This window comes from Thalassophryne amazonica, chromosome 10, assembly GCF_902500255.1.
Source record: "Thalassophryne amazonica chromosome 10, fThaAma1.1, whole genome shotgun sequence".
Classification (NCBI taxonomy): Eukaryota; Metazoa; Chordata; class Actinopteri; order Batrachoidiformes; family Batrachoididae; genus Thalassophryne; species Thalassophryne amazonica.
The window spans coordinates 100,024,253-100,042,576 of NC_047112.1; the positions used below are offsets into that span (position 1 = coordinate 100,024,253).

An 18,324-nucleotide genomic window follows, 5' to 3' on the forward strand; every position below is an offset into this window, starting at 1 on the left:
TTGTGTAATGCCTTTTCTGTGCGTACCTCCTTAATTCACTTTTTTTTTTAAAGGTGGGGGGGGGGGCAGCATATCATTGCGGCATTGCTGGAAGTATGCATTTTCTGGGTTACCTTAGATGACAAAATAATTTGTTCACCTGCTGTTTTTTGGGGGGGGGGGGGGGGGGGGGGGAGTTGGCTCCACAGCTGTGTTGGAGCTGAAGTAGTCATTGCAGTGTTTGAATTTCTCTGCAGTGTCCTGCAGGCGATCCGAAAAACTGTGTGTGACTGGGAGACTGGTCGAGAGCCACACAATGATCCTGCCCTCCGTGGAGAAAAAGATCCAAAGGGTGGCTTCGACATTAAGGTTCCCCGCCGTGCTGTGGGGCCCTCCAGCACACAGGTCTCACCACTCCTCCTCTAAGGAGAAACCTTATTTTTCAGTGTTTCTTAATAATTCTCTTTTCAGTACTCTGCGTGACTTTCCTGGTTTTCATCTGATTTCTGATTGACTGTGAGCACGTGTCTGTTATCAGATTAACCTTGTCATTATTTAAATGTGTTCAGTAATCATCAGTTTTGAAACTGTGATCTATTACACTTTAAGAAGAGCTACTGAGAAGTGATAGTTTGTTTAAACCACACACATTTAGCTTAGCACTCTGTTACAAATGCTAATCTTTTTTGTTTTCATCCATCGTCGGGTCTAAAGTAACCTGCTTATCAACCGTGCCCCATTTTGTGGCACCAAAATCACATTTAATCACAGATGATCAACTGCCACTGCTTCTCTCATTGTATTTCCTGCAAAAGCCAGTAAATACAGTCAACATGTTGAAGACTGAGAAAATTTTAGATGCAAAATTTTAATGAGGTGATAAACACAAAATTGACGTGAGAAGGGTTGTGTTTGAGTTTTGTCTACAGTAGGGATGTAACCATACATTCAATTCCTGATTCAGTACAATTCGCAATGTGATTTATTTATGCACTTTTTAACATTACAAGCTGCATTCAGATTGACTGAAAATTAGCACTTCATTTCTTTAAACCGCAAAATACGGCCTCTTCTCAAAAGTGCTACTGAAATGGTTTTATTTTAAATAACAAAAAATTCTATTTTTAGTACAAACCCCACATTTAATACAAATCACACATCAAAAGAATTAAATAAAAATATGCTGCCACACCACTGACCTGAGAAATAAAAACAAATGCCATCGCAATTACTTAATTTTTAGATTTCTGATGGATCAAACTGTTACTTTATTGTTAAATTTTACAAATGAGTCAAAGACCCTCAGTACCAACTGTGACCATCATTCTACTACTTTCAACAAATAATATTCATAACGAAATCTTTTAACAGCTAAATATTTCTATAAAATACTAGAGCACCACACTCACAGAGCGCAAAGTTGTGCCAACACTAGTTTCCAATTCCACAAATTTTTACCTTGGAAAAAAGTTTCAAGGTAAAAGTCCTGTTGGAAGTGGCTTTTGATAAGTTAAAATATAATGCAAAATATATCTCAAAAGGGCTTTTCAATGATAAAATCAAATATCTGCTAAATCTGCAATACGGATCAGATGCAGATCAAACTTAGTCTATTCATTGAGAGTGCTAGTTTGCACCTCGTTGTCACAAATGAGAGCAATTGGGGCACTTTTTACTGAGATATAATGCAAAATGTACATTAAATGGGCTTTTCAATATTAAATTCAAATATCCACAAAATCCACAATCCAGATCAGATCCGGATCAAACTTTGTCAGGTGATAGTGAGTGCCAGTCTGCACCTCACTTTCGAATGAGAGTGATTGGGGCACGTTTGATTCAGACATAAAGTAAAATATACATTAAATGAGGTTTTCAATGTTAAATTTAAATGGCCACAAATTCTGTAATCTGGATCAGATCTAGATCAAACTGTGTCAGTCGATAAGGGATACCATCCTACATAATGCTTTCAAATGTCAAAGAAATTCAGTCTTTTTTTGACAGATTTACGAATTTTTGAAAATTTATTAAATGTTGAAGGAAATGTTGCAATTTTCCAAAAAGATTTCCTGACTTTGATTTTTCACCAATGACCTTGAAAATTGAATCAGTTCTTGCCTATCAGCATATGAATCCTCTGTAAAAATAAATAAATAAATAAATCATAATGATATATGTAAAATTGTAGGCTACAGGCTGTTCACAAATTAAACAACCAAATGGGTGAGAACATAGAAGGTATTATATATGAATATAAATGCTATTTTTACTTTTCTCGTCTTGGTTCAAAGGTGTCATGTGATGAAAAAGATGCACTCTGAGGTCCTCATAGCTGACTGGTACATACATTGTGTCATCAAATTTCTTGATCAGCTCACATTTAGCAAACAGCCAAGAAATTAAACCCTTGCCGAGCCTTCTTGCAAAGAAACGCACACGGAGCCACACACACACACACACACACACACACACACACACACACACACACACAGTTGTATGTAAAAGTTTGGGCCCTCCTGATGATTTCCATGATTTTCCTTTATAAATCATTGGTTGTTTGGATTAGCAATTTCAGTTAAATATATCATATAGCAGACAAACACAGTGATATTTGAGAAGTGAAATAAAGTTTATAGGATTTACAGAAAGTGTGCAATAATTCTTTAAACAAAATTAGGCAGGTGCATAAATTTGGGCACCCCAGCAGAACAAAATACTTAAATATTTAGTAGAGCCTCCTTTTGCAGAAATAACAGCCTCTAAGCTCTTCCTATAGCTTCCAATAAGAATTTGGATTCTGGTTGAAGGTATTTTGGACCATTCATCTTTGCAAAACATCTCAGGTTTGTTGGTTTCCGAGCATGGACAGCCTGCTTCAAATCACACCACAGATTTTGAATAATATTCAGGTCTGGGGACTGAGATGGCCATTACAGAATGTTGTACTTGTTACTCTGTATGAATGCCTTAGTAGATTTTGAGCAGTGTTTAGGGTTGTTGTCTTGTTGAAAGATCCAGCCCCAACGCAACTTCAACTTTGTCACTGATTCATGAACATTGCTTTCAAGAATCTGCAGATATTGACTGGAATCCATGTGACCCTCAACTTTAACAAGATTCCCAGTACATGCACTGGCCACACAGCATGATGGAACCACGTCCAAATTTTACTGTAGGGATCAAGTGCTTTTCTTGGAATGCTGTGTTCTTTTTCAGCCATGCATACTGCTCCTTATGTCCAAATAAGTCAATCTTAGTTTCATCAGTCCACAGCACCTTATTCCAAAATGATGCTGGTTTGTCCAAATGAGCTTTACCATACCTCAAGTGACTCTGTGGCGTGTATGCAGAAAAGGCTTCCTCTGCATTACAGCATCATACAGCAACTCTTTGTGCAAAGTGCACTGTATAGTTGAAAGATGCACAGACACACTATCTGCAGCAAGATCATGTTGTAGGTATTTGAAGCAGGTTTGTGGGTTGACTATGACTGTTCTCACAATCCTTCGCTTCAGCTTATCTGTGATTTTTCTTGGCCTGCCACTTTGGGCATTAACTGGTACTGTGCCTGCGGTGTTCCATTTCCTCACTATGTTCCTCACAGTGGAAACTGATGGGTGAAAGCTTTTTTTATCCTTCCCCTAAACCATGATGTTGAACAGTCTTTGTTTTCAGGTCATTTGAGAGTTGTTTAGAGGCTCCCATGTTGCCACTCATTAGAAAAGATGCAAAGAGGGGAAACATTTGCAAATGGTCATCTTAAATATCCTTTCTCATGATTGGATTCACTTGTGTAGGGAGGTCAAGGGTCATTGAGCTTACCAAACCAATTTTGTGTTCCAATAATTAGTGCTAAATGTATTCAAATCAATAAAATGACAAGTGTGTCCAAATTTATGCACCTGCCTAATTTTGAATAATTATTGCACATTTTCTGTAAATACTAGAAAATTAATTTCACTTCCCAAATATCAGTGTGTTTGTCTGCTATATGATATATTTAACTGAAATTTCTAATCCAGGCAACCAATGATTTATAAAGGAAAATCATGAAAATTATCAGGGGTGCCCAAACCTTTGCATACAACTGTATATATACTAACAAATCACATATACACCAGTTTTCACAGCCTTTGCTTTTTTGTAAATTTATTAAAGATAAACAAACAATTAAGAAATCACATGTACATAAGTATTCACACCTTTTGCTTAATACTTTGTTGATGCACCTTTGGCAGCAATTACAGCCTCAAGTGTTCTTGAATGTGATGCCACAAGCTTGGTGCACCTACCTTTGGGCAGTTTTGCCCATTCCTCTTTGTAGCACCTCTCAAGCTCCATCAGGTTGGATGGGGAACATCAGTGCACAGCCATTTTCAGATCTCTCCAGAGATGTTCAATCAAATTCAGGTCTGGGCTCTGGCTGTGCCACTCAAGGACATTCAAAGTTGTCCTGAAGCCACTCCTTTGATATCTTGGCTGTGTGCTTAGGGTCATTGTCCTGCTGAAAGATGTACTGTTGCCCCAGTCTGAAGTCAAGAGCACTCTGGAGCAGGTTTTCATCCAGGATGTCTCTGTACATTGCTGCATTCATCTTTCCCTCAGTCCTGACTAGTCTCCCAGTTGCTGCTGCTGAAAAACATCCCCACAGCATGATGCTGCCACCACTATGCTTCACTGTAGGGATGGTGCCTGGTTTCCTCCAAACATGATGCCTGGCATTCACACCAAATAGTTCAATCTTTGTCTCATCAGAAAAGATGATTTCTCATTTCTCATGGTCTGAGAGTCTGTCAGGTGCCTTTTGGCAAACTCCAGGTGGGCTGCCATGTGCCTTTTACTAAGGAGTGGCTTCCTTCTGGCCACTCTACCATACAGGCCTGATTGTTGGGTTGCTGCAGAGATGGTTCTCCTTCTGGAAGGTTCTCCTGTCTCCACAGAGGAATACTTTAGCTCTGACAGAGTGACCATTGAGTTCTTGGTCACTTCCCTGACTAAGGCCCTTCTCACCTGATCGCTTGGTTTAGACAGAGTCCTGTTGGATCTGAACTTCTTCCATTTACAGATGATGGAGGCCACTATGCTCTTTGGAACTTTCAAAGCAGCAGAAATGTATCTGTACCCTTCCCCAGATTTGTGCCTCTAGACAGTCTTGTCTCAGAGGTCTACAGACATTTGCTTTGACTTCATGCTTGGTTTGTGTTCCGACATGCACTGTCAATTGTGGGACAGGTGTGTGCCTTTCCAAATCATGTCCAATCAACTGATTTTACCCCAGGTTGACTCCAATTAAGCTGTAGAAAACATTTCAAGGATGATCAATGGAAACAGGATGTACCTAAAATTCTGAGCTTCTTGGCAAAGGCTCTGAATACTTATTATGTACATGTGATTTCTTAATTTTGTATTTTTAATAAATTTGCAAAAATCTACCCCCCTTTCACATTGTCATTATGGGGTGTTGTGTGTAGAATTTTGAGGAAAAAATGAATTTCATCCTTTTTGGAATGTGACTGCAACATAACATATGGAAAAAGTGGAGTGTTGTTACTTTCACTGTATAACATCAAAACCAGTGTGAAACGCTTTTCCACCCTATACTAGAATTCAGTAGCATAGTATGGGACAACTAAGTAGCACAGGAATCCAACCGGCTCGAGATGGTACAATGGCAGTATGCTAGGTTTGTGAAAAAGTTCTACGGCAGGACAACTGTGTGTGTGTGTGTGTGTGTGTGTGTGTGTGTGTGTGTGTGTGTGTGTGTGTGTGTGTGTGTGTGTGTGTGTGTGTGTGAGAGAGAGAGAGAAAATCGCAATTCATTTTTAATCTCAACCGATTTGACTCTTTTCACATTTATATGTTGATTTTTTTTTTCGGGGCATCTTGTGTCGTTACATCCTTAGTCTACAGTTTATTATTTATGTGCTTAATACGACCACCAGGGTGCTCAAATTGAAATGTAAACCAATTTTTTCTTTTGAAATAATCATCAACCCCTCTGCTTCCTTCCGTAGCTCTACATGGTGAGGACGATGCTGGAGTCTCTCATTGCTGACAAAAGTGGTTCCAAGAAGACTCTGCGCAGCAGTCTGGAAGGCCCCACCATCCTGGACATTGAGAAGTTTCATCGCGAGTCTTTCTTTTACACCCATCTGCTGAACTTCAGTGGTGAGAAAAGACACAAACCCTTTGATGCGGTAACTCCTGAGAGCTCTGTGCAAGCTGTATGTACTCATACATCTTGTTTCTGGTCTGCTTAGAGACCCTACAGCAGTGCTGTGACCTCTCCCAGCTTTGGTTCCGGGAGTTCTTCCTTGAGCTTACTATGGGCCGCAGGATCCAGTTCCCCATTGAGATGTCCATGCCCTGGATCCTCACTGACCACATCCTGGAGACCAAAGAAGCTTCCATGATGGAGTAAGTATTTATTAATACTTGTATGAGAAGTGTATGTTTGACATCATTGTGCAAATATTTGTTTCTGTACTTTGCAAGAATCTGAAGGTTTTAGATTGTCCTCTAGGGGGCAGATTAGAACTGATGCACACTGTCAGATAACACCAGAAAATGAATTAGGAAATCTTCCACTGCTATTCTGATTAGCAGATTTGGCAGTGAGGAATAGTGTACTGTATTTTCTGGAGTTATTTACATACCCAAAAAATCATGCATTTATGATTAATAATAATAAAACTCTTTATATGGGGGCCAGTAATAAAAGTACACTACAACAATGCATAAAAATCACAAATTCAAGAGCAGGTTTAAAAATAAAAAATAAAAAATCAAATGGACTTGCAGATTTTATTAAGTTTTCAACTATGTGGATCAGCAGTACATGTTCATCTGTGTCATATAATGCCCAGTGTATTGTCTGTCACATGTTTATTTTTCCATCTTACTCATTTTTGGACTGTAAATGCCTTTATGGCCAGTGAAGGGTACAGTTCCGCTAATTAGCGAAGCTAACTTTTTTGTTAGCTGATTAGCTTTTTAGCTAACTTTGAAAACCATCAGTGGACCAATTAACTTCCGCTAAATTTGGTTCCGATAGCTTTTAGACCGATAACATATTTTTGCAGGCGTAGTGATTAAAGCTTAACAGTTAAACACATTTGTAAAGCCTGAAATCATACATTTTAGTGTCTGCCTGTTACATGTTTTGTAGCAGACAGACAACTATGACAGCCACCAATCAGGCCTGTATGGTAGAGTGGCCAGACAGAAGCAACCCATTAGAAAAAGGCACATGGCAGAGTTTGTCAAAAGGCACCTGAAGGACTCAGACCATAAGAAACAAAATTCTCTGGTCTGATGAGGCAAAGATTGAACTCTTTGACGTGACTGCCGGATTAAACCAGGCACTGCTCATCACCTAGCCAGTATCATCCCCACAGTGAAACAATGGTGGTGGCAGCATCATACTGTGGGGATGTTTTTCAGTGGAAGGAACTGCGAGACTAGTCAGGATTGAGGGAAAGATGAACGTAGCAATGTATAGAAACATCCTGGATGAAAACCTGCTGCAGAGTGCTCTTGACCTCAAACTGGTGGGCGGTTCATCTTTCAGAAGGACAATGCTAGCCAAAATATCAAAGGAGTGGCTTCATGACAACTCTGTGAATGTCCTTGAGTGGCCCAGCCAGAGCCCAGACCTGAATCCGATTGAACATCTCCAAAGAGATCTGAAAATGGCTGTAGACCAACACTTCCCATCCAACCTGATGGAGCTTGAGAGGTGCTTCAAAGAGGAATGGACAACACTGCCCAAAGATTGGTGTGCCAAGCTTGTGGCATTATATTCAACAACACTTAAGGCTGTAATTGCTGTCAAAGGTGCATCAACAAAGTATTGAGCAAAAGATGTGAATACTTATGTATATGTGATTTCTTAGTTGTTTATCTTTAATAAATTTACAAAAAAAGTCCTTTTCATCTTGTCATTATAGGGTGTTCTGAGTCGAATTTTGAGGGGGAAAAATTATTTCATCCATTTTGGAATAAGGCTGTAACATAACAAAATGAGGAAAAAGTGAAGCACTGAATACTTTCTGGATGCACTGTACATAAACTGGCATGAAACAACAGTGGTGTAATTATTCAACAAGCCACTCAGAATAACTCAAATATAGACAATTGATAGTCTGTACTAACATGTATGGAGGACTGGTGAAAGGAAACACCTGACTAAATGAAAAGAGAAACACGGTAAATGCAGCTACTTCCACTCAGATCTGCCACATCACATAATTAAGCCGTTAGCTTCCTGTCATGCTCAAAATCTGTATCCATCTGTGTGTATAAAAAATATTGAGCAGGTAACGTCTATTTTGGACTGAAGTGTTTGACATGTAGACCAAGGTTGAAATTTACTCTCACCAAGTGTTTTTATTATCATTAAGCAGGTTATCATTTTTCCCCAACTTTAATCTTTTCTTTGTGTTTCAGGTATGTGCTGTATCCCCTGGATTTGTACAATGATAGCGCACACTACGCCTTGACAAAATTCAAGAAACAGTTCCTCTATGATGAAATAGAGGCTGAGGTAATACATTTTGATGTTTGATGCATGTTTGAAATTCAACCCAAGAGGTGGGTTGAAAAGAATCTGACTTAAGTCGGATCAAACACACGCAACAGACGTCGGCGTCAGAAAACCGTCACAGCAGAATTAATGTTATCTGCAGCGACAGACTGCTGGTTGATGACGTGAGCTTATAAAGTTAACTTTTGTGAGGTTATAAATTATTTCCTTTTTGAAATATCACACAAAGTCATGTTTACCTGTTTGAAGGAGTCGACTCTGCAGTTTAATAATCCATCTTGCTGTCCGTTATTCCTCATTGGTAAACATAAAACAGCGAGCAGCACCCCATGCGCGCTCATGTATGAGTTGAATTTACACGTGCGTGTAGGATGAGCTCGGGATATCAGACTACATCCGTGCACCCTGTGTCTTCTTCAGTAAAGCAATTTCTCTGTGTCGTTTTATCACCACATAGAAACACACACACACCTGTGCTCGTTCAGATGTCAGAAAACAGTCACAGGATCCAGACTGGAAAGTTTGTTGTGCTTAGAAGTTCTTCCTCATGTAGTTTTCCTCACAGTATCCGCATTTGCACAAAATGAGAGCTAGATAAAATAAAAAATCTGCACCCACAGGATTTGACATGACCTCAAAAATCTGCAGTCTGAACCTGTCCATTGAAAGTCACTTTGAAAATCCAGGAGCATATTCAGGATTTTGTAAAGGGGGAACGGGGGTGAGATGCATTTGTGAATGAATATTTAGATACCATTTCCTGCATTTTGGTGCATATTTTACCATAAATACAACCACGGAGAAAAGACACTTTCTAACCTGTTTTTTATTCCTTTGAACTTGTATTGTACAATGTTGAATGTGATGAAAAGGGGGGAAGTGTGCACCCTCTGGATCTACACCTGAAATACACATCCATTTTTGTTTTTCTTGCAATTGATGGATTCTGCCTGAATTACAGGTAGTAGGCTCAGTGTGTTGACCTTAAACAATCTTGTGATAGATGTTTCTGGATAGATAGATGTTTCTCTATGTATTTACGAGTATTACTCAAAATGGCCTCTAATGACAAGCTGTGAAAAACCAAGGAATTTGAATCAGAGAAGTCTGGGATAAAATTTATCAGTTTTTTGTTAGGTATTCATTTCCAGGGTTTTTTTTTTTTTTTTTTCTGTTTTAAAAAAAATGGCAAGGAACCCAAACGGTCCAGTCTGATGTAGGGATGTGACTCGAGTTGGATTGCAAACCCCAGTCTGCACGTGACCGAGTAGGATGAGCCAGATTTGAAAAACAAGTCTGAATGTTATCTGTCGAGAAAGCAATCCGGATTGAATTTGTCTTAAACTGGTTTGCAAACCCCATTGTGAACGGGGTCTATGAAAGACTCATGAGGAGCATTTGCATACCGAGCACGTTTTCTGTGGAACAGTTACTGTCTGTATCAAAAAAGCCACTTCTAAATGTTATTTTCTGCTACTGTGCTTTTATGTTTTCTCATTTAGTTTTACTTTTGTAGTATATCTTATTTATTTAGTTTTAATCATGTATCTATTTGGAGTTTTAATGTTGTTCTTGTTGATGTTAAATTGCCTTGATGTTTTGTTATGTGGAGCACTTTGAATGTTTTGCTTGAAAGTGCTTTATAAATGCATTTATTATAAACACATTACATGTATTTTTATAATTAATGGCATATTGTTTTCCTGATTGAGCAGAAGAAAGAATTAAGGTAAAGAGTGAATTTGATATGCTGCAGTGACTCAACACCAAGTCTTATTTGATGCTCTGTTGCTGTTTCAGGTGAACCTGTGCTTTGATCAGTTTGTCTACAAGCTGGCTGATCAGATATTTGCCTACTACAAGATTCTTGCAGGAAGGTATGTTAAACATAATATAGTTCTTTCTCCTGTTTCTGACTGTTCAGCAACCAGGGTTTTCCCTGCATAGATTAATTCCAAATTTTGTGCCGTGTCTCGGCTGGTGTCAGGTTTGGGGGAAAAAATTTTTTTTTTAATGATGTTTGCCCGGTTAGGCAGAAATAAAGCATGGCCTTCCCCATTGTTCAGTGGCATTTTTGTTGTTTTGTGGCTTTTACATGATCTCAGGCTCAAGCACATTTATTTGATCAGCATACATGTTGGCAGAACATTTGTATCAGATTCTGATTTAGGGAGCAGAATTTATCAGCACAGCGCAACACACATAGTCGATTTAAAGGGACAAATAAAAACCAAAGTTGTTCAAAGCAAAAATTCAGAGTGGTGTTGAATATTACGCGATTAAATTGTTTCCTTTAAAAAGGACTTCTTGTAAATTTTTTGGTATAATATTATCATTCTAAGTGGTAAATAAAACTAATATTTACAGTTATTTTCAAAATTAGCATTTTCTGTTAATAATTATCGCGCTAAACATATTTGGTAAAAATAAATCGCCACTAGAGGCGCTGCATTCAAACTGGTAGTGTGATGAAAGCATGCGGGGAAGCCAAATGCTCTGGAGCGCTTTCACTTGTTACACAGATACCAAACCTAGTAATGTAACATTTTTTTAGATTTTATTTTATTTTATTTTTGTGCTGGTGGATCATGGGATGTATTTTCATCACAAGAAGAGTTGACTGATGGCTGTGATAAATGCTGACATCACTTGAATGATTGAGGTGCAGCTGTGACTCTTCAACCTTTAAAATAATTACATTTTCTTGTTGTAGAGCAAAACGCTGGCATTCTCTGGTGAAGGCTGAATTTACACACAGGCAGACTTCTTTTAAAACACAACATTTTTAAAGAAGGAACTATTTTCAGACGTTGTCCACAGTCAGGACGCGTTATGTGGATAAGTTTTCATCAGGTTGCAATGACAAATCCGACTGAAATGGTGTAACAGGTAAGATTAAGACTTTGGATGTGGCTCGCCCGGCGTTTACACACTTACTAAAGTCGAATAATGTTCGGATTGCAGTGTCTTTCAGGAACTTTCTTTGGTTTTGAACTCATTCTTAGCAGGACAAGTGAGGGATCGTGAGTCGCCATCACGTTAGTGGCTGTGTCTATAAGTGAGTGAATCAGACTATTTTTAGACAAGCGAATAAACAGCCGGCCAAATGTACCCACACACAGAGGCCGTTTGTGACAATCCTGCTCATCGCACCTGAATTTGGTGAAACTTTTGTCAGTCAGTCTTTTCTACATTCTTCCTTTGTTGCACATAGAATTCAGTAGGGATACATTAAGGCAGGTAAGGCTTGGTCCCCACACACATACATCCTAAACTATCTGACCAGTCAGATGTGCACTTTTTCATTTTTTATTTTATCGATTTATTAATTATCAAAAACAAACAAAAAAAACTTATAAGAAGGGTGGGAAATGCATGTTTTTAGTATCTTTTTTTTTTCCCAGATAAAATAAGAATTAATTTTCAGCAAGTCCCTCTTTGAGTGTTGAAGCGAAGTCGTTCGGTGACAGCTTCAATACTCGGGCCCAGGCCAAATTCTAATTGTGTTTTTGTCCAAGCAATTCATTGTCTTACTAATATCTACTTGTAAAATACACTAAACAAAAATATAAACGCAACACTTTTGGTTTTGCTCCCATTTTGTATGAGATGAACTCAAAGATCTAAAACTTTTTCCACATACACAATATCACAATTTCCCTCAAATGTTGTTCACAAACCAGTCTAAATCTGTGATAGTGAGCACTTCTCCTTTGCTGAGATAATCCATCCCACCTCACAGGTGTGCCATATCAAGATGCTGATTAGACACCATGATTAGTGCACAGGTGTGCCTTAGACTGTCCACAATAAAAGGCCACTCTGAAAGGTGCAGTTTTGTTTTATTGGGGGCGGGATACCAGTCAGTATCTGGTGTGACCACCATTTGCCTCATGCAGTGCAACACATCTCCTTCGCATAGAGTTGATCAGGTTGTCAATTGTGGCCTGTGGAATGTTGGTCCACTCCTCTTCAATGGCTGTGCGAAGTTGCTGGATATTGGCAGGAACTGGTACATGCTGTTGTATACACCGGTCCAGAGCATCCCAAACATGCTCAGTGGGTGACATGTCTGGTGAGTATGCCGTCCATGCAAGAACTGGGACAGTTTCAGTTTCCAAGAATTGTGTACAGATCCTTGCAACATGGGGCCGTGCATTATCCTGCTGCAACATGAGGTGATGTTCTTGGATGTATGGCACAACATTGGGCCTCAGGATCTCGTCACGGTATCTCTGTGCATTCAAAATGCCATCAATAAAATGCACCTGTGTTCTTCGTCCATAACAGACGCCTGCCCATACCATAACCCCACCGCCACCATGGGCCACTCGATCCACAACATTGACATCAGAAAACCGCTCACCCACACGACGCCACACACGCTGTCTGCCATCTGCCCTGGACAGTGTGAACCGGGATTCATCCGTGAAGAGAACACCTCTCCAACGTGCCAAAATCCAGGGAATGTGAGCATTTGCCCACTCAAGTCGGTTACGACGACGAACTGGAGTCAGGTCGAGACCCCGATGAGGACGACGAGCATGCAGATGAGCTTCACTGAGACAGTTTCTGACAGTTTGTGCAGAAATTCTTTGGTTATGCAAACCGATTGTTTCAGCAGCTGTCCGAGTGGCTGGTCTAAGACGATCTTGGAGGTAAACATGCTGGATGTGGAGGTCCTGGGCTGGTGTGGTTACACGTGGTCTGTGGTTGTGAGGCTGGTTGGATGTACTGCCAAATTCTCTGAAACGCCTTTGGAGACGGCTTATGGTAGAGAAATGAACATTCAATTCACGAGCAACAGCTCTGGTTGACATTCCTGCTGTCAGCATGCCAATTGCATGCTCCCTCAAATCTTGCCACATCTGTGGCATTGTTCTGTGTGATAAAACTGCACCTTTCAGAGTGGTCTTTTATTGTGGACAGTCTAAGGCACACCTGTGCACTAATCATGGTGTCTAATCAGCATCTTGATATGGCACACCTGTGAGGTGGGATGGATTATCTCAGCAAAGGAGAAGTGCTCACTATCACAGATTTAGACTGGTTTGTGAACAATATTTGAGGAAAATGGTGATATTGTGTATGTGGAAAAAGTTTTAGATCTTTGAGTTCATCTCATACAAAATGGGAGCAAAACCAAAAGTGTTGTGTTTATATTTTTGTTGAGTGTATCTTGTAGCACAAGACTATATAATTATGAATAAAAGTAATTTATTTGGCTCTCCAGCAAGTAGTATTTAGTCATTATTGGAGAGATATATTCCATTTCCATTTTTTTATCAAAAGAAAAGTGATACAACTAATTATTTAATTGGGGTTGCGTATTTTAACATAATATTGTTTGATTGTGCTCAATTTAAAACCCAAAAATGCAACAGGTCCACCAGACACACAAACACTGGCTGAATAACAAAAATGTGGATACCACACAAACATTAAGAAGCAGTTTGGGTTGAAGATATTAAAAAAATAAAAGTGCAATTAAGACAACTAGCACTTAGTTTAACCGCTGTAGGCTTTTCCTTGATCTGTTGAACAGGACACTTTAAATTTTGAATTAAAATGCTTTGTGTTTGTTTATCATTTGCTAATTTCTCAATTGTTTTCTTCTTCTTTAATTAATCTGTAAAACTTTGTATGTATATGTGCCATAAACATGTAATTGTTTTTGTTGAATAAACTGGAAGAAGAAACATTTATTTGATTTATTGTAGAAAAAACATAGACAAATACCATGATTTTTATTTCCCCCAATCCTTCAGCCTGCTACTTGACAAACGTTTGAGAGCTGACTGCAAAAACCAGGGTGCCAACATTCCCTGGCCTGCCTCCAATCGCTATGAGACTCTGCTGAAGCAACGCCATGTGCAGGTATTCGCAGGCTGTGTGTTCTACTGCTCTGTACTGACTCCTTCTATACTTTGGTACCATGTGCTGTTTGTCTGTGATCCACAGCTGCTAGGTCGCTCCATCGACCTCAACAGGCTGATCACTCAGAGGATTTCAGCTGCCCTGTACAAGTCTCTGGAACTGGCCATCAATCGCTTTGAGAGTGAGGACCTCACTTCAATCATGGTATGTTTGTTTATTGTACAGCAGTTTTTTCAGTGTATTATGTGTACAAGCAACCTTACTGGACATCACGATAAGCAACAAAGCTTCATAAATCACATACAAACACATGGTCTCCTTTACGTGAGCCTGCTTGAAGAAGCCCAGACATAAACCAGTGTCTCAACATTCCTAATTACACAAATATATGTTGAAGAATAACTGCAAACTATGCTAAAAGATGACTGCATGGTTTAAAATGGAAGGTTCACTGGTCCTCATCTGTATCTGTCATAACCCAAGACTCCAAAGCTGTAGATTTTTTTTTTTTGAGTTACTGACAGAAATTTTGCTGACCTACTCACTATTGACACCCTCAGACCTGAAAAACAGCTACAGAAGTATTTCACGATGGAAAAATAACTATGTTAAACTGATTTGCTGTGGACAGTTCTGCTTTTGGTTTCAGAATGTATAACACTGATATCGACAACACTTTTCTGAATCTGTTTGACAGTCTTTTCAGCGTCATTACAGCGGAAGCTCCTGCTATGGGAACACCGTAAAGATCTTTACTGTAACACCGCTGCAGTGTTCTACCGAGCTTTAGCAGGCTAATAGGACAAAGCTGACTTTACTTAAAATTTTTCCAACTAACACTCATACATTATCAGTCTTTTATCTGCACGCACTTTAGAATCATTGCATGTCCAAAATAATTATATCACATGTAGAGAGGCTTTTCTTGTTGGCAGTCTGTTGAGTTTAAAAAAGAAAATGAGATGTATGTGAGTGAAGTGCTCAGATGAACACACAGAAATCTTCTACAGTGTCTAAACGCAGACTTTCAGTAAATATGAAGATTAATTTTTAGTCATGCTCTGTATGCACAACAAATAGCATTTCGACACTGATACAAAAATGTGTTGAATAAAAATTCCACTGAGCTTTATCCTGTCATTTATTTTAAAACATAATCCTACTGTGCTATTTGACAACTTAATTTTAGTGGTTTTTACAGCAGGTGTGTGTGTGTGAGTGAAGTAAAAGGGCTGTTTTTCTTCTTTTTCTTTTAAAGTATATATATATATATATATATATATATATATATATATATATATATATAAAATATTAGGGTGTTCCAAAAAATGCCAACTTTAAAAAATTTTGAGTCTCACCCACCAAAAAGTTTCCTTTTGGTGAGTCATTCTCACATGTAAAATTGTTTGCCAATCAGAAATTATTTAGAGGTGGCTCAAGGTCACCAAACATTGAAAATCTACCTGCGACAATCGGCATTGGTGCAATATTTGAAATGTCATATCTCTGCCACTGTTAGAACTATTAGATCACTACTTTTCATTTGTGTACAATTTCCTTTGGTAATTTAGAAATTGATGGGTCGTGCCATTCTCCTCCAAAAATAGCAAAGAAATGGTAAAACCTGGTTTGCCAGTTTTTTGCAGATCTGAAACCTGGAAGACTGGGAAGTGATGGACACTCAGCAGTTTTGGTCTCTCTAAACACTAGAAACATTGATATATTCCATATGAAAGCATCACAGTAACATATTACATACCTTTAACCAGCAGCTGATTTTCAGTATTCATATAAGTATTTTCATTGCACTAATTATACAGAAATGATTAAAAACGGCCCTAACAGAGTGTTTTTTTTTCAACATTTATGATTAATCTGTAAGCACGTGCAGAATGCAGACAGTTATCAGCAAAGTACCAAAAAATATTAAACAAAGCCATAAAGGCTAAATAAAATGTAAGTAAACACAGTATTGTAAATATAACATGTAAATAAATTGTCTAACTGACCAATATCATAGGCTGACTAATGAAGCCCAGCTTCTGCACAAATTGGGTTTGAAGCCACGTTTGGACCTGTATAGTCACTGCAGTAGACATCTAGCACCCAGTCTGCTGCTATAATTTCTAAATTACCAAAATAATATAGTTCTAAAAGTGGCAAAGGTATGACATTGCAGTTGCACTGATGTTGATTGTCGTGGTTAGATTTTCAATGTTTGGTGACCTTGAGCCACCTCTAAATCATTTCTGATTGGCAAATAATTTTACATGTGAGAATGACTCGCCAAAAGGAAACTTTTTGGTGGGTGAGACTCGAGATTTTTTAAAGTTACCATTTTTTGGGACACCCTTTTATTTATTTATATATATATATATATATATATATATATATATGTGTGTATATGTGTATGTGTATATATAGTAAGTCCCTTCGGCTGCTCCCTTGTTTGCACTCGGGGTCGCCACAGCAAATCCAAGGTGGATCTGCATGTTGATTTGGCACAGGTTTTACACCGGATGCCCTTCCTGACGCAACTCCACATTACATGGAGAAATGTGGCAGGGGTGGGATTTGAACCCAGAACCTTCCGAACTGAAACCAAGCGCATTAACCACTTGGCCACCACCCCTGCTATATATATATGTATATATGTGTATGTATATATGTATGTATATGTGTATATGTATGTGTGTGTGTGTGTATATATATATATATGTATGTATATGTGTATATGTATGTGTGTGTGTGTGTGTGTGTGTGTATATATATATATATATATATATGTATGTATATGTATATATATGTATATATGTATATATATGTGTGTATGTCCATTGTGGAAATCCTTTTATTGCAGGTCTGCAGTGTTTGTTTGCTTTTGCCATCTCAGAAAAATGTGGTTTAAATGGTTGATGTACTATTGTCTGTTATTTTTTCTGTCCTTCCTTTTTCTAAAGGAACTGGAAGGGCTTCTGGAAATCAATCGCATGACCCACAAGCTTCTCAGCAGGTTTCTGACTCTGGACAGCTTGGATGCCATGTTCCGCGAGGCCAACCACAATGTGTCGGCGCCCTACGGCCGGATAACACTGCACGTCTTCTGGGAGCTCAACTATGACTTTCTGCCCAACTATTGTTACAATGGCTCCACCAACAGGTGTGTAACAGCTCACACAGTCATTACTAATGCTTGCTGTGGTGCCACATTTCTCACTGTAGCACATTTGCTTTTCCAAAAACATGGCCTTTGAAAGTGAAAGAACAGTGTATAAAATGCATCTAAATCATTTTATGTGCATTTGTGAAGCATAATTTAAATTTTTATGTGAACATAGAAATGTCAATAATGATAATAAACTATCTACTCAAACTATCTGGTCAATGTGACATCTTTGGTTAAACACGGAATGCAGAGCCACTTACAAAATGATCACTGCCCAAATACTTTTGCACCTGGCTGTAAATATTATTTGCGTACTCATAAATACCTTTGCCTAGTGTCTTGCGCTAACTTAATGTTAAAAAATGTCTACAGTGAATTTCAAATAGGATTAACTACCATTTGAAGAGCAGCTTAATAAAAATTGCATTTGATGGGTCATTTGTTAGGAAAGATTGCGGCTAAGATGAATGCTGATATTTCAACACGAGTCATATTTTATGTGTGTGATGGGGGAGGGGGGGTTTAATCCATTTGTATGTAAATTACATTCTTACATTGCATCACAACTCATGACAAACATCAGTGGTGATGATGATGATGAAACCTGCATGCAACATGTTTGATGAATTTTTTTTTTTTTTTCTGCACCGTCAGATTTGTGCGCACCATCTTGCCATTCTCTCAGGAGTTCCAAAGGGACAAACCACCCAACGCTCAGCCCCAGTACTTGTACGGATCAAAGGTCAGCACTTAC

General features: G+C 38.7%; 1 protein-coding gene across 1 annotated transcript in view; it reads left to right on the forward strand.

Annotated features, from left to right (window-relative positions):
- Positions 1 to 18,324, forward strand: part of LOC117519288 (cytoplasmic FMR1-interacting protein 1 homolog) — a 62,959-nt gene that overhangs the window by 16,858 nt on the left and 27,777 nt on the right. Inside the window, exons 14-22 of the mRNA XM_034180619.1 lie at positions 237 to 384; positions 5,997 to 6,150; positions 6,243 to 6,399; positions 8,431 to 8,527; positions 10,328 to 10,404; positions 14,296 to 14,404; positions 14,489 to 14,608; positions 17,365 to 17,564; positions 18,225 to 18,312. Of these exons, the coding sequence (XP_034036510.1) occupies positions 237 to 384; positions 5,997 to 6,150; positions 6,243 to 6,399; positions 8,431 to 8,527; positions 10,328 to 10,404; positions 14,296 to 14,404; positions 14,489 to 14,608; positions 17,365 to 17,564; positions 18,225 to 18,312 (1,150 nt within the window). The remainder of the gene's footprint in view (positions 1 to 236; positions 385 to 5,996; positions 6,151 to 6,242; positions 6,400 to 8,430; positions 8,528 to 10,327; positions 10,405 to 14,295; positions 14,405 to 14,488; positions 14,609 to 17,364; positions 17,565 to 18,224; positions 18,313 to 18,324) is intronic.